Source organism: Oncorhynchus gorbuscha, linkage group LG15 (assembly GCF_021184085.1).
Source record: "Oncorhynchus gorbuscha isolate QuinsamMale2020 ecotype Even-year linkage group LG15, OgorEven_v1.0, whole genome shotgun sequence".
Taxonomy (NCBI): Eukaryota; Metazoa; Chordata; class Actinopteri; order Salmoniformes; family Salmonidae; genus Oncorhynchus; species Oncorhynchus gorbuscha.
The window spans coordinates 45,096,968-45,113,714 of record NC_060187.1 but is presented as its reverse complement, the minus strand read 5'-3'; the positions used below and the strand labels follow the sequence as shown (position 1 = coordinate 45,113,714).

At 43.4% G+C, this 16,747-nt stretch overlaps 1 protein-coding gene across 1 annotated transcript; it reads left to right on the top strand.

The window, feature by feature from the left end:
• The first annotated feature begins 752 nt into the window (after window positions 1-752).
• Window positions 753-8,318, top strand: LOC123997372 (syntaxin-6-like). Its single transcript, XM_046301525.1, has 8 exons — window positions 753-973; window positions 2,245-2,414; window positions 2,630-2,724; window positions 2,944-3,006; window positions 3,320-3,448; window positions 3,646-3,752; window positions 4,033-4,127; window positions 5,360-8,318. Exons 1-8 carry the CDS (start codon window positions 939-941, stop codon window positions 5,434-5,436), a joined length of 771 nt encoding a protein of 256 aa, XP_046157481.1. The 5' UTR covers window positions 753-938; the 3' UTR covers window positions 5,437-8,318.
• Window positions 8,319-16,747: the final 8,429 nt, after the last annotated feature.

Genomic DNA, 16,747 nt, shown 5'->3' with positions numbered 1-16,747 from the left:
ATAAAAACAAAATATAATCAGCATGATTCAGTGTTTTCACATGTAAAGGTGATTGCTTTTGATAAAAACGCTTTATCTGTCTTCCAAAAGAACATTCGAAAACGTATTTTATGTAAAAGCGATGTATGTTTCTGTATGATGCACGATACTGCACTGTTGACAACATGACCAAGTGGCGCAGATTTGGTTAAATCGCCTTTCAACGTGTATTGCATTATGGGGATAAAAGTTGTCCGATTTGCGCCTACATGTCGACTGCACGAACTTTACAACAACCATGTGATTAAAGGTCATGAAGTTTCAACTGCAATTTTCTGTAGTTGTTCCTCACCAGCTGCAACCTGCGGCCATCGCATGCATTATGGAAAAATGAAGCAATATTGCCACAACTCAAATGTACAAATTAATGTAATATGAGTCTCTCTCTCGCCAATTGCTAGTACACACATTCTGTATATTTACAGTTTGTGGGTGTGTGATATGGGGTTTGGATAAACAAAATATTTCGACATTTCAAACTATGGAAACACTGCCATGTTGCACTGAGTCTTGCTGTTGGAAAACCACATCAGTGTCTGACTTTCGGCTGAAGCTGATGCAACTCCCCCGATTTCACTCCTCCACTTTCGTCTGCAGTTGGTTGGTTGCTTTGCTTTATTTAGCCTTACCACTAAAGCCATAGCTAGGATTGTTCGATTTGAGAATGGCGCTCCTCCCTTGCCGCTTTTGCCCGTCACGGGCCATAGACCGGTGCACCACGGTTTAGGTTAATAGAACTCCCTCACTTGCAGTCGGATTGCCCGCATGTAAACATGGCTTTAACGCCTATGTAAACAGAGCACAGGGCTCTTCGTTTTGGACAGTCAACAAGTCAGGCATGTCTCTCGAAGGTGTTTAGGAGTTTTAGACATTAGTAGTGCAGTAAATTATTTAGCAATATGTCTATGGAAGATCCGTTCTTCGTCGTCAAAGGGTAAGTAGCCAAGGCTTCACCAGATAACGTCAGCTTGTTACTAGTATCAAGTTTGCCATCAAGTCTGGCTTTAGCAAGGATGGCTAACGTTAGCTTGGAACAAAGGGGAATTGTTGTAGTTCGCTAAGCTTGCTAGCGAGAAAGCTATCTGTTTAGTCAGTTAGCAAATTACGTTCGTGTTTCACAACCCAGCTGTCACAATGGCGAGAGGCATGGATAGCAATTTGCATTTTTGTGGCGCTTGTTGTTTATTGTCCACGTTTAACTAACGTTTAACTTGCCCGACTGACTGAGGTAACGTTAGCTAGTTACAATGTTAGATGATTAATATAAGATCGACAGCTATGGCAAATATTCTAATTTACTTTAAAAAATACATATATTGGTTAATGTAATAGTGCATGTGTGGTTATATTAATATGCCTTTGTGAATAACGTTATGTCAACTTCAATGTCTTGCCAGCTACTGCTTAGCTATCCCGCCTTGATCATGAATCTCAGTTCCAATACATTACACATACAGTAGCCAAATTAACTAACTTAAGTCATTGGACGAAAACGTTTAGTTCTGTAAGTACTGTATTTTGTTAAGAGCCATGACGCGTGGTCTTAACATTAAAACAGATCGATTGCGCTACAGGTTTGGAAGCATAAGGACCTTATCTTTCATATCGGTGATACTAAAATAAAACGGTTAAATTGATATACACCTTCCTAAGGTTAGTGTTCCCACATGGCCATATCGCCACGTGTTTACGGAAAACAGACGGAAGACATATTATTATTACATATTACTACCTGTGCTAAATGGCTATCTGCGTCTCCTGTGTGTAAACGGAACACCTGTGTGTAAACGGAAGATGGACGTCACTAACGTTGTCATTGAAAAATACTGTCGGCTGCAACTGTGTTAAAACAGTGTATAGTAACTGTATATTTTGCATTTGTTACATTAAAGTAAAGGACTTTATATTTCTAGAACCTTACCGCAATTCTGAATAGGCCGTCATTGTAAATAAGAATTTGTTCTTAAAACTGACTTGCCTAGTTAAATAAAAAATAAAGATGGGTGTATTTGACTATTTTGTCTGCCCAAGCAAATTTGCTTCTAGACAGACCATGTCAGGTCCTTGGACTATAAGGAATAACGTTCGGCTCCTTTAGTTCAATATTGGGCTACCTCTTAGTATTGCATTTCTATGTGCTTCAGGTAGCTCAATACTGTAGATGTACTTTTTATGATAGACTTTTTCTATTCAACAAATCTCCAGTGAGGTCCAGAAGGCGGTGAACACTGCTCAAGAGCTGTACCATAGATGGAGCGAGCTGCTGCTGGATCCCAGTGGTGCTTCCAAGGAGGAGGTGGATTGGACCACCAATGAGTTGAGAAACAGTCTGCGGTCCATCGACTGGGACCTGGAAGATCTCGATGAGACCATCAATATCCTTTCAACATAAAATAACTCTTAGTTTAACTTGCATATATACTGGTTTATCAAAACATTGTGAACCGTGCTTCATCTGTGAATTAGAATACAGTACTTTAAAGAGTACAGCATGCTGCAAGTGAAGTAGTTTATTCTTCATAGAGAGTAAAACGATTTGATTATTTATCATGTCTTTGTTGAATAGGCTATTCCTTAACAGTAAATGCAAGTATTGTTGAATCGAACCCTAAGAAGTTCAATCTGGACACAGTGGAGCTGTCTAAACGGAAAGGCTTCATCACAAGCACCAGACAAACTGTTAAGGTGAGTCAGGCCTAAGGCACACAGGCCCGGAAGGACTCTAGTTTAACTTGAAGCAGCAGTAACCCTATCAAAAATAATAGGGTTCCTGAACCTTCAGTGCTAGGACCCCTAATAATTAGAGATCAGCCAATCTGGATATGATGGCTGGTGCATGCCTTTATTATTACATCCTGTTATTGATCATACTGTGTTTAATCTCAATGCTGTGTTCCATTTCAGGAAATGAAAGACCACATGTCCAGTCCGACAGCCTTAGCCATGTCCGACAAGAAAAACAGACAGGTGTGTAGCTCTATGTAACTATTGGGCTAAGATCTTACTGAAGCTATATATTTTTTTTTACTGTTTGTTACTCTGCATGTAATGATGCAGTATGACGGAATGCACTTCTCAAACGTGTAGCGCGTTTTAGATCAGCAGGTTGCGTACTGCTTTATCTGATCGTTGACACTGCAAACAGCCTCCGTTAGCGTTTGTCAGAGAGTAAGTGCAATTGGTATTGACAGGATCCTCCTCACCATTTCAGTTGAGTGACCATGTCCACATACTTCAGCAGATCTCCTATGTAATCATTGCTGCGCCACTTCTCCCTCAGGCTCTGTTAGGGGACAGTGGGTCTCAAGGCCCAATCTGGCAACCGGGACTCGACAAATACACCCGTCTGGACCAAGAGCTACAGACGGCCAACTCCCAGTTCATCGAGGAGCAGCAAACCCAGCAGCAGGTATAGCTAATAAAAATGTTTCATGCCTATGTACACACCCCTGTTGATTGCTGTACTTACTAGGTGCCGTATTTTACATTATTTTGAGATGGAATAATTGTATTTATATTTTTACAGTTGTATCAGTTGCAACATACTTTGTGAAATGAATGATGTGACATAAGTCAGCGACGTTGACGTGTGTGTGTGTGTGTCAGCTCATGGCAGAGCAGCAGGATGACCAGCTGGAGCTGGTGTCTGGGTCCATCGGGGTGCTGAAGAACATGTCTGAGAGGATTGGCATGGAGTTGGACGAACAGACAGTGTATGTAAATATCCACTGATACACAACCACAGCAACATTAATCAATGACATGAGTATTAGAGTTTCAGGTCTACACAGATCATCAGGTGCCATATGTATCAAGCGTCTCAGACTAGGAGTGCTGATTTAGGCTCAGTTTAGACTTGTGGATGATAATGAATAAGATTATATGGACAGGGGTACCTGATCCTAGATCAGCATTCCTACTCTGAGACACTTTGTCAATACGGGTTTATATTTTTCCTGGTATCTACAAAGCACCATGTCTTCTCTCTTGTAGTATGCTGGATGACTTCTCCCATGAGATGGAAAGTACCCACTCCAGACTGGACAACGTCATGAAGAAGCTGGCCAAGGTCTCCAACATGACCACTGGTAAGTAACGCAGCATAGCCTCTTTATTCACCACCTTTCTACCTTGGTTAAAAATACACTTCAAAATTCAGGAACCATCTCCACTAATGCAGGTTATCAAAGTCTGCAACTTTTGGAGATGTGAGTTACAGAGGTTACTTAAGTGTAGTATTGTTGTGGATGTCTTTTGAGTTGCCCTAATATGCCAAGCCACTTATGTATGGGTGGTCATTAAATATGATATATGCTTGAATTGAGAGAGAAGGCCCAGTCATTAGCTTCCTGTTTAAGGGAATGTCTGTGCAAGACAACTTTGAGTCAGCCAGGATCAGCAGCTGAAGAGGAAGGATAGGACCCCACCCCACCCACCTCCAAAAAATGGTGGCACCTCTTTATAAGGAAACCTTTTCAGGAAGCTTCCAACAGGAAGAACTCAGGAGACAAGGAGTCAAATGAAATCGGGGTCATTTTTTTTTTCAAATGTCAGGATATCCAGTCGGTACTTTTCCCTGGCCCCTAGACTCCGGTCCTCAAGTACCCCCAACAGCACACATTCATGTTGTGGCCCCGGACAAAAACACCTGATTCAACTTGTCAAGGGCTTGATGATTAGTTAACAAGTAGAATTAGGTGTGCTTGTCCGGGCCACAACAAAAATCTGTACTGTTGGGGGTCCTCGAGGGCATGGAGTTGGGAAACACTGCCCTAGACAATGTAATACATTTTTTTTATTTAATAATAATAATAATATATGCCATTTAGCAGACGCTTTTATCCAAAGCGACTTACTTAACCTTTAACTAGGCAAGTCGGTTAAGAATAAATTATTATTTACAATGACAGCCTAGGAACTGCCTTATTCAAGGGCAGAAAAACAGATTTTTCCCTTGTTAGCTCAGGGATTTGATCTAGCAACCTTTCGGTTACTGGCCCAACGCACTAACCACTAGGCTACCTTCCGCCCCACTAGTGCTACCTGCGCTTAGGGTTTTATATTTTTACTTTATTGTATTATTTTTTTCCTGCTGCATTTTGCTAGTTTTCTTTGCAATCTTCAAGTTGCAACTTTAAAGTTGAATATTTCAGGTCGAAAGACATGGTATTCTCCATAGAACATGAATTCCTAGTAGTTGGACCTCTCATGTCTGAACATGTCTGAAAGCAAGAAAAAGGTCAATTGCTCCTCACATTGTTTGATACAGTTCACCCGCATTCTTTTCTGCTCGCTCTGTTTTTCTCTCTTTCTCTTGCAGACCGGCGACAGTGGTGTGCTATTGGTATTCTACTGGCCATTCTGTTTGTGGTCGTCATTCTCTTCTTCATCCTGTGATGACCAGACCGTCCACCACGACACACTCCCACTGACCCCCCTCACCCCTGTCTCCGTTTGACCATAGGGATGGACTTTACATGGTGTTGGGGAAACATCCAAGGTTTCCATTGACATAGGGAGATGGCTATCTAACTCCGACCCCCTTTTTACTACATACGCTGTATATACAGTGATGCTTCTGTGGCTGCTGCAGTTTCCTCTCAAGCAACGTTCTCAATCGTCGTTTCAGATACCTGCATTCAACTTATACCTCCCTTGGCGTGAAAGATTTAGTTTCTGTGCATGCACAATTTTAGGTAGGATGTGAATACTAATCCTGAAAATGTTTTACATAAACCTGTTTGAGGTAAACCAGAGTAGTTCAAACTCCTTGTGGCATTTTAGTGTTAATATTCTGAATATTATGTATGAAGAAGACTAATCATTAGTGTATTTAGAGGGCCTTGTCTGTCGTTTCTCACTGAAAACTCCTACGGCTACCATGGTCATAGTTTTTTTTTTAAATATATTTTGTTTTGTCGTGCACTGACTGTGTAACAGGTTTATACAAGTATATTAAACTTTATATATATATATATATATATATATAATATATATATATATATATAATCGTAGTTGGTCATAGTTAAAACAAAACACTGACGTAACAAGGAAAATTATATATATATTGCTAAGCGGGTAGACGTATCACTAACCACACTAAAATGGATGAAGTTAATGTTATTGTTTTTAATTCATTTATGTTCTTTCATTTTGTACTTAATGTATTTTTGGTATTTGCTTATACACTATCAACAGGTGTTTAACACCCGCCTGTGAAATCAAGTCACTTCCTGCAATACAAAATGGAAAGGAGCAAAACCATATACTTTTGTATCTCGAACCGGGCTCAAGCTTGATTTTAATGTCTCAATGTGAGCACTCTTAATTTTGTGCGAAAAAGTTTTCCTCAAGATGTCTTTGCGTGCATGTCTTCATATGTCTGGTGTCTTTCAGCCAGTGTTTCAGCCCTTCTAAAGACTTCATAACATGCTTATAATCAGTATATGATACGCCCCCAGGCACTTCATAAATATGTGGTACAATTCAATTGGCAAGCTAGTGTCAACAGACCTTAAGTTGTTTATCTAAGCTACTAAGCATCATGCATTTGTTTTTGAATGTGTTATGCAGTTTTTACAAGGCCCTTATAGCAAAGTGTTAAGTGTTCAAATGAAATGCTAATTGAGAAGCCTGACCTGCTTTCCCCCTGCCAGGAATTAGTGTTAAGGTTTATCAGTGTTACAGGAACATGATGTTGGAATAAGGGGAAGGGACTGACTGAGTCACACCTGGGCTATATTCATTAGGGCACACCGTAGCAAAACATTTTGCAAAAAAAATGTGTATTGGAGATGTATTGGAGATGTTCAAGGTAGTCCCTGTTTAAGTCAGTTTTCTGTTTGTTGCGTAATGAATATGGCCCTGGTAGTTGCTGTGCTCTGCATAGCCAGTGCCTTAGGCTGATACTGTATGTATGTTATGCTGGGTCTAGAATGGTTCATTTTGGTCTCGCTTCCCAGTTCCTGCCCCCTACCTTGAAATTACATTTCAAAACGGTAACCAGAGTTCCAGGATGAGTCGTAAGTCAAGGGTTGACTGAATATGCAGGCATGTTTTTTTTTCTTCTGTTTTCAGTGTGTTCCTATACAGTTCAAGGAGAATGATACTGTTGTGTTAGCCTGGTTACCAGTCTGTTTAGCTAATGTTCCACTCCTTGTACTCTGTGTCATATGCCAAAGATGTATGTTTAGCATGACAGGAGTGGAAAAATGGCCAAACAGACTGGTGTTATGTTAATTATTGTAGAAACCTGGTTACAGACTTTGATTCAATAGGTCCCCACTCGTTTGAGGACTTAATGTGAACATAATACATTAATTCACTATTTTAGGGTGAATGTCATATCAATCCACAGACCCTGAAGTCTTTATGGGAAATCAAGACAGTAAAACCATACATAAGAGGAATAAGGGTATTGTGATTGTACTACTGTATGAAATATAATGGACACTAGTGATCAAGGTTTTCTCTATGGCATTCTAATTCTGATCGTTTTTCACGAATCGGTCTTGACTGATCAGATGATTTTTGGAAAAGGATCTAAAGTGAGTGGTCAAAGACCAATTGGTAGAGCAAAAAATCTTAACTGGACTGCCTGTGTAAATGCAACCTGTGAGTCTCAAAAGTTCTGAAAACACTCCTTTCAAAGGTCTTATAAAGTTAGAAAAATATATTGTATGTGTATGGTTTGTTTTTATGAGTTAACACTACACGTTCACTGTACGAGAAATACAGTATTTCATTAGTGTGTCATTAGAGGTAGAAAACATTTTAACAACTTGTTTCTCAGTTTACTTAAATGTTTTCATTTTTTTACTTATCGGAAGTGTTTTGTCTGGTAGGAAGAGTTTGACTTGGAGTTTACAATATTTGCATTTATTTCAGATTATGGACAATTTGAAGCATGATGGTGACCTAGACAATTATGTACCATCTCAAAATCACTTGTTTGTGTCACAAAAACAAAGTGTGTGTAAACTTTGCGAATCCTTTTGCAATGCTGTATTACGATACAAAGTACCTTTAGCATTAAATACTGTACTTATTGCGCAACCAAGTCACTGGTGACAGGTGGACAAGTTGTTTGTGGAGAATGGGTACAGTCCATTGCATTGTAAGTCATGGTGTGTTTTTGTTTGTGTGAAACTGTGTTCATGCTCCTGGAGTGTGTGAAAATACTTTTTACCCTTGAACTGTTCCCCTTGACCTCCATGTCATCATGGCTGAGCATATGTAGCTGAAGAGTCCTGAAAATTAAAGGATGGTGCAAAGATTCACTCTGTTTCAGCTTATTCCAATAAAATGTGATCAATTTGCTTGATTTGACTTTAAGGGTATATAGGCCTAGCTCAAGATAGAAATTGGTACTAGTCACAGATCTAGAATCAGAATGACTTTACCTGATCTTAACCATTTAGCAGGATAATAAATTATCTGACCTTGTTCCTACTCAGGAATGTGATTCTTCCTGATGAATCAAATCCTGATTTAATATATACGATGGTGTCCCGATCACAACCTTTCTACTCCAAGTGTCTCCATATTTTCATGGGATATCTTGGTTGAATAGGAGGTATGTTATGGTTGTACGAGGAAAATGAGAGCTGGGCCAGCTGTCGGCCGGCAGTGGCAGTTTGAGTTTGAGACGTTGTCTATTGATTCAGACAGCCAACAGAGAGCTTCTCGTTGAACACCACTGAGCAGTGGGTGAACTCAGGTCAAATGACAGATGGCCCTTTCCTCTCATGTTTCCCCTCCCTCCCTGTTTTTCCTTTGTCCGGAGAGGAAATGATTAGTCATCTACACCTGGGTACCCTACACAAATACAGTCCTCAACCCTGAAAATACAACACTCAGTATCTTTTGGAAAGACAATGGTTTTCATTAAGCCAGACAAGTATAATATAACGCTGACACCATGTTTTTCCTCCTGACATTGTGATGTTTACACCCCCATGTACCACTAAGGGCAGGAGCTTCATAGGATCCAGGAAGGGATCGAGACTGCTATGAGATGTTTAGAAGTCACTAATATGATGTGCAAATCTCCATATAAAAAGAGGGAAATTGCTGAATGTGTGTGTGTGCATTCATATGTGCCTGGCTATGTGAACATGTGTTGTGTTTGTATAGTAGGAGCCAGAGGTGTGGACCAGAGTCACAAATTTGATGACTTGATAGAAAATAAAACAACTTGAGACTTGCCTTGGACTTGGAGCCTCAAGACTCAATTTAGACTTGAGACTGATGACTTCAATTATCTTGCCAGATATTGTAACATTTTGCCACTGGACAACAGATTAGCTAGTAAAACGCACTCTCAGCCTTTGATTGGACCAGCAAACTGTCAATCAAAACAGATCAGTTTACCTACAGTAGTGCAGTGAGAAAGTTTTGGGTGGGTCATGAGTGTCAAACTGAATGGGAAAAAATACATTTAAAAAAAACTCATAACTTCTCATTTAGCGAAAAAAAAAGTAATGCATATTTTAATTGGATAGATATAGCCTACCATCTGTATTTTATATTTATACTTTTGTTTATTCGATCAGGTTACTGACATAGGCCTACGGTCATCAGCATTGGCGCGCAAAGGCGTGCGCACGTGTACAGATTCGTGATCAAAAAGCACTTGTTTAATTTTCTCCTGTTTTGCCTGGCAAAAACAGAGTAGCATACCTATGTTAATATTATCAATATAACATTCAGTGTGGCAATCTGCTACGGACTAATCTTGTCTCGACGTTCTACGGACAATTCCTTCGACCTCACGGCTTGGTTTTTGCTCTGCACTGCACCGTCCACTGTGGGACCTTATATAGACAGGTGCGTGCCTTTCCAAATCATGTCCAATCAATTGAATTTACCACAGGTGGACTCCAATCAAGTTGTCGAAACATCACGGATGCACCTGAGCTCAATTTCGAGTCTGAATACTTAGGTAAATAAGGTATTTCTATTATTTATTTATTTTTTAAATGGGCAAAAAAATGTCTAAAAACCTATTTTTCTTTGTCATCATGGGGAATGGTGTGTAGATTGATTAAGGAAAAAAAGATGTAATCTATTTTATTAAAATAAGACGAACGTAACAAAATGTGGAAAAGGTCAAAGGGTCTGAATACTTTCCGAAAGCGCTGTATGCAAAAATAGTTTGGTGATCAAGAATAAGAAACTGTTTATTTTGCATGCTCACCAGCAATGGGGCATCACGCAACAATTACTAGCATAGGCATACTGGTCTTTTGGAAGTTGATCAAATCAAATCAAATTTTATTTGTCACATACACATTACATTACATTACATTTAAGTCATTTAGCAGACGCTCTTATCCAGAGCGACTTACAAATTGGTGCATTCACCTTATGACATCCAGTGGAACAGCCACTTTACAATAGTGCATCTAAATATTTTAAGGGGGGGGTGAGAAGGATTACTTTATCCTATCCTAGGTATTCCTTAAAGAGGTGGGGTTTCAGGTGTCTCCGGAAGGTGGTGATTGACTCCGCTGTCCTGGCGTCGTGAGGGAGTTTGTTCCACCATTGGGGAGCCAGAGCAGCGAACAGTTTTGACTGGGCTGAGCGGGAACTGTACTTCCTCAGTGGTAGGGAGGCGAGCAGGCCAGAGGTGGATGAACGCAGTGCCCTTATTTGGGTGTAGGGCCTGATCAGAGCCTGGAGGTACTGAGGTGCCGTTCCCCTCACAGCTCCGTAGGCAAGCACCATGGTCTTGTAGTGGATGCGAGCTTCAACTGGAAGCCAGTGGAGAGAGCGGAGGAGCGGGGTGACGTGAGAGAACTTGGGAAGGTTGAACACTAGACGGGCTGCGGCGTTCTGGATGAGTTGTAGGGGTTTAATGGCACAGGCAGGGAGCCCAGCCAACAGCGAGTTGCAATAATCCAGACGGGAGATGACAAGTGCCTGGATTAGGACCTGCGCCGCTTCCTGTGTGAGGCAGGGTCGTACTCTGCGGATGTTGTAGAGCATGAACCTACAGGAACGGGCCACCGCCTTGATGTTAGTTGAGAACGACAGGGTGTTGTCCAGGATCACGCCAAGGTTCTTAGCGCTCTGGGAGGAGGACACAATGGAGTTGTCAACCGTGATGGCGAGATCATGGAACGGGCAGTCCTTCCCCGGGAGGAAGAGCAGCTCCGTCTTGCCGAAGTTCAGCTTGAGGTGGTGATCCGTCATCCACACTGATATGTCTGCCAGACATGCAGAGATACGATTCGCCACCTGGTCATCAGAAGGTGGAAAGGAGAAGATTAATTGTGTGTCGTCTGCATAGCAATGATAGGAGAGACCATGTGAGGTTATGACAGAGCCAAGTGACTTGGTGTATAGCGAGAATAGGAGAGGGCCTAGAACAGAGCCCTGGGGGACACCAGTGGTGAAAGCGAGTGGTGAGGAGACAGATTCTCGCCACGCCACCTGGTAGGAGCGACCTGTCAGGTAGGACGCAATCCAAGCGTGGGCCGCGCCGGAGATGCCCAACTCGGAGAGGGTGGAGAGAAGGATCTGATGGTTCACAGTATCGAAGGCAGCCGATAGGTCTAGAAGGATGAGAGCAGAGGAGAGAGAGTTAGCTTTAGCGGTGCGGAGCGCCTCCGTGATACAGAGAAGAACAGTCTCAGTTGAATGACTAGTCTTGAAACCTGACTGATTTGGATCAAGAAGGTCATTCTGAGAGAGATAGCGGGAGAGCTGACCAAGGACGGCACGTTCAAGAGTTTTGGAGAGAAAAGAAAGAAGGGATACTGGTCTGTAGTTGTTGACATCGGAGGGATCGAGTGTAGGTTTTTTCAGAAGGGGTGCAACTCTCGCTCTCTTGAAGACGGAAGGGACGTAGCCAGCGGTCAGGGATAAGTTGATGAGCGAGGTGAGGTAAGGGAGAAGGTCTCCGGAAATGGTCTGGAGAAGAGAGGAGGGGATAGGGTCGAGCAGGCAGGTTGTTGGGCGGCTGGCCGTCACAAGACGCAAGATTTCATCTGGAGAGAGAGGGGAGAAAGAGGTCAGAGCACAGGGTAGGGCAGTGTGAGCAGAACCAGCGGTGTCGTTTGACTTAGCAAACGAGGATCGGATGTCGTCGACCTTCTTTTCAAAATGGTTGACGAAGTCATCTGCAGAGAGGGAGGAGGGGGGGAGGGGGAGGAGGATTCAGGAGGGAGGAGAAGGTGGCAAAGAGCTTACTAGGGTTAGAGGCAGATGCTTGGAATTTAGAGTGGTAGAAAGTGGCTTTAGCAGCAGAGACAGAGGAGGAAAATGTAGAGAGGAGGGAGTGAAAGGATGCCAGGTCCGCAGGGAGGCGAGTTTTCCTCCATTTCCGCTCGGCTGCCCGGAGCCCTGTTCTGTGAGCTCGCAATGAGTCGTCAAGCCACGGAGCGGGAGGGGAGGACCGAGCCGGCCTGGAAGATAGGGGACATAGAGAGTCAAAGGATGCAGAAAGGGAGGAGAGGAGGGTTGAGGAGGCAGAATCAGGAGATAGGTTGGAGAAGGTTTGAGCAGAGGGAAGAGATGATAGGATGGAAGAGGAGAGAGTAGCGGGGGAGAGAGAGCGAAGGTTGGGACGGCGCGATACCATCCGAGTAGGGGCAGTGTGGGAAGTGTTGGATGAGAGCGAGAGGGAAAAGGATACAAGGTAGTGGTCAGAGACTTGGAGGGGAGTTGCAATGAGGTTAGTGAAAAAACAGCATCTAGTAAAGATGAGGTCGAGCGTATTGCCTGCCTTGTGAGTAGGGGGGAAGGTGAGAGGGTGAGGTCAAAAGAGGAGAGGAGTGGAAAGAAGGAGGCAGAGAGGAATGAGTCAAAGGTAGACGTGGGGAGGTTAAAGTCGCCCAGAACTGTGAGAGGTGAGCCGTCCTCAGGAAAGGAGCTTATCAAGGCATCAAGCTCATTGATGAACTCTCCGAGGGGACCTGGAGGGCGATAAATGATAAGGATACATGGTTAGCAGATGTTAATGCAAGTGTAGCGAAATGCTTGTGCTTCTAGTTCCGACAATGCAGTAATAACCAACAAGTATTCTAACTAACAATTCCAAAACTACTGTCTTATACACAGTGTAAGGCAGTGGTTCTTAACCTTGTTGGAGGTACTGAACCCCACCAGTTTCATATGCGCATTCACTGAACCCTTCTTAATTGGGAAAAATAAAATATTATTTTTTCAAATTCAAAACATAGGTATATATTTTACATTTACATTTACATTTAAGTCATTTAGCAGACGCTCTTATCCAGAGCGACTTACAAATTGGTGCATTCTACTGGTGCAAGTTTTCCTCCGCTTCGATGATGTTGACTCCACCGCCCTGCATCTTTTGATTGAGATGATTGAGAGCTGCGAAGATATCAGCCATGTACGCTAAAATGAGAATGAACTGCATTCTGCAATCTGCATGACAATGTTGGTGCTCTTGCAAAAACAGGGCTAATTACACACACACACGGCAAAAACACGACGCAGCACCTGTCCCCGGGATAACCACCGAACGTTAGAATGGTACAGAAGTACCTCGAATTCAGAGCCCATTTCTTTACACAGCTCACTGAAGATGCGGTGCCTCAGAGCACTAGTTCGCACATAGTTCATGCATTCCACTACAATTTTTAATACTTCTGCCAGTTTTGGAGGCAAGGTTTTTGTTGCCAACGCATGCCTGTGCAGAATACAATGCGTAACAATGATGTGTGGTGCATCGGCTTTCACTAGCGCACCAAAACCAGTCTTTCTTCCCAGCATGACTGGAGCTCCGTCCGAACAAACTGCAGAAACCATATCCCACAAAAGATTGTTGTCTTTGAAGAAGTCATCCACAAGTTTCTTCACATCGGCTGCCTTAGTTGCTGTTGTAAGAGGCTTACAAAATAAAAAATATTCCTTTATCATGTCGTCTTTCACATAGCGCACGAATACAGCAAGCTGGCTTAGATTGGAAACGTCTGTGGTCTCGTCGAGTTGAAGGCTGAATTTTGCCGGGCTTGAAATCAGATCTGCAACTACTTGAGCCAAGATGTCTTTGCTCATGTCCTCTATTCTGTCGCTGATGGTGTCATTTTAAAGAGGAATTTGGGATAACTTAACTTCAGCCTCTTTTCCCAGCATGATATTCGCCATCTTCAACACAGCTGGTTTTATGAGTGTTTCACCAATGGTGTGTGGTTTGCCCTGCTTTGCAATCAGGTAAGCAACTTCGAACGATGCTGTGAGGATCAGTTTGTTGATAGGTACAAAGCAGAGAACAGGCAGAGTAGCCTTTTCATCGAATCTGGCTCTCTTCACCTTGAATTCAGCGAGCATTGTGTTCTTGTATTTCCATCTCCATGCAGCTTAAGGAAGTGTTCTCTTAGTTTTGCTGGTGCTAGATAGAATTGCTCAACTTGGCATTGCAAATCATGCAGTTAGGACGCTGACTCCCATCACGTTCTGTTATACATGTGAATCCATATTGTACATATTCGTCCGACCACTTTCTTTTTTTGCTCGACATAGTAAGTATGAAGGGATTAAAATATTAAGAAAGAAATCACAAGACGTACCATCACGACAGTCACAAGTCGACTACTTAGCGCACCAAATTCCCTGCAGATAGGCCAAGCGATGTAGCGTGATCACCTGCAGCCAATGATGGCCAAGCAGGGCGTGTCAACACGAATCATATGAGTCCGATGTGTGTCTTGACCTCCGCCGAACCCCTGAGACTGACTCACCGAACCCCTGGTGTTCGATCGAACCCAGGTTAAGAACCACTGGTGTAAGGGGATAAAGAATATGTACATAAGGATATATGAATGAGTGATGGTACAGAGCAGCATAGGCAAGATACAGTAGATGGTATCGAGTACAGTATATAGATATGAGATGAGTATGTAAACAAAGTGGCATAGTTAAAGTGGCTAGTGATACATGTATTACATAAGGATGCAGTCAATGATATAGAGTACAGTATATACGTATTCATATGAGATGAATAATGTAGGGTAAGTAACATTATATAAGGTAGCATTGTTTAAAGTGGCTAGTGATATATTTACATAATTTCCCATCAATTCCCAATATTAAAGTGGCTGGAGTTGAGTCAGTGTCAGTGTGTTGGCAGCAGCCACTCAATGTTAGTGGTGGCTGTTTAACAGTCTGATGGCCTTGAGATAGAAGCTGTTTTTCAGTCTCTCGGTCCCAGCTTTGATGCACCTGTACTGACCTCGCCTTCTGGATGATAGCGGGGTGAACAGGCAGTGGCTCGGGTGGTTGATGTCCTTGATGATCTTTATGGCCTTCCTGTAACATCGGGTGGTGTAGGTGTCCTGGAGGGCAGATAGTTTGCCCCCGGTGATGCGTTGTGCAAACCTCACTACCCTCTGGAGAGCCTTACGGTTGAGGGCGGAGCAGTTGCCGTACCAGGCGGTGATACAGCCCGCCAGGATGCTCTCGTTTGTGCATCTGTAGAAGTTTGTGAGTGCTTTTGGTGACAAGCCGAATTTCTTTTTCCTCCTGAGGTTGAAGAGGCGCTGCTGCGCCTTCTTCACGATGCTGTCTGTGTGAGTGAACCAATTCAGTTTGTCTATGTGTATGCCGAGGAACTTAAAACTTGCTACCCTCTCCACTACTGTTCCATTGATGTGGATAGGGGGGTGTTCCCTCTGCTGTTTCCTGAAGTCCACAATCATCTCCTTAGTTTTGTTGACGTTGAGTGTGAGGTTTACTTTCCTGACACCACACTCCGAGGGCCCTCACCTCCTCCCTGTAGGCCGTCTCGTCGTTGTTGGTAATCAAGCCTACCACTGTTGTGTCGTCCGCAAACTTGATGATTGAGTTGGAGGCGTGCGTGGCCACACAGTCGTGGGTGAACAGGGAGTACAGGAGAGGGCTCAGAACGCACCCTTGTGGGGCCCCAGTGTTGAGGATCAGCGGGGAGGAGATGTTGTTGCCTACCCTCACCATCTGGGGGCGGCTCGTCAGGAAGTCCAGTACCCAGTTGCACAGGGCGGGGTCGAGACCCAGGGTCTCGAGCTTGATAACAAGCTTGGAGGGTACTATGGTGTTGAATGCCGAGCTGTAGTCGCATTCTCACATAGGTATTCCTCTTGTCCAGATGGGTTAGGGCAGTGTGCAGTGTGGTTGAGATTGCATCGTCTGTGGACCTATTTGGACAGTAAGCAAATTGGAGTGGGTCTAGGGTGTCAGGTAGGGTGGAGGTGATATGGTCCTTGACTAGTCTCTCAAAGCACTTCATGATGACGGAAGTGAGTGCTACGTGGCGGTAGTTGTTTAGCTCAGTTACCTTAGCTTTCTTGGGAACAGGAACAATGGTGGCCCTCTTGAAGCATGTGGGAACAGCAGACTGGTATAGGGATTGATTGAATATGTCCGTAAACACACCGGCCAGCTGGTCTGCGCATGCTCTGAGGGTGCGGCTGGGGATGCTGTCTGGGCCTGCAGCCTTGCGAGGGTTAACACGTTTAAATGTCTTACTCACCTCGGCTGCAGTGAAGGAGAGACCGCATGCTTCAGTCCTCAAAGCGGGCAAAAAAGTTATTTAGTCTGCCTGGGAGCAAGACATCCTGGTCCGTGACTGGGCTGGATTTCTTCCTGTAGTCTGTGATTGACTGTAGACCCTGCCACATGCCTCTTGTGTCTGAGCCGTTGAATTGAAATTCTACTTTGTCTCTGTACTGACGCTTAGCTTGTTTGATAGCCTTGCGGA

Excerpts from the sequence above, each read along its gene's own strand:
- LOC123997372 (XM_046301525.1), top strand. The coding sequence starts at position 939 with ATGTCTATGGAAGATCCGTTCTTCGTCGTCAAAGG. Across the intron at positions 3,007-3,319 it reads CCGACAAGAAAAACAGACAG|GCTCTGTTAGGGGACAGTGG; the intron begins GTGTGTAGCTCT and ends CTTCTCCCTCAG. Across the intron at positions 4,128-5,359 it reads GGTCTCCAACATGACCACTG|ACCGGCGACAGTGGTGTGCT; the intron begins GTAAGTAACGCA and ends TTTCTCTTGCAG.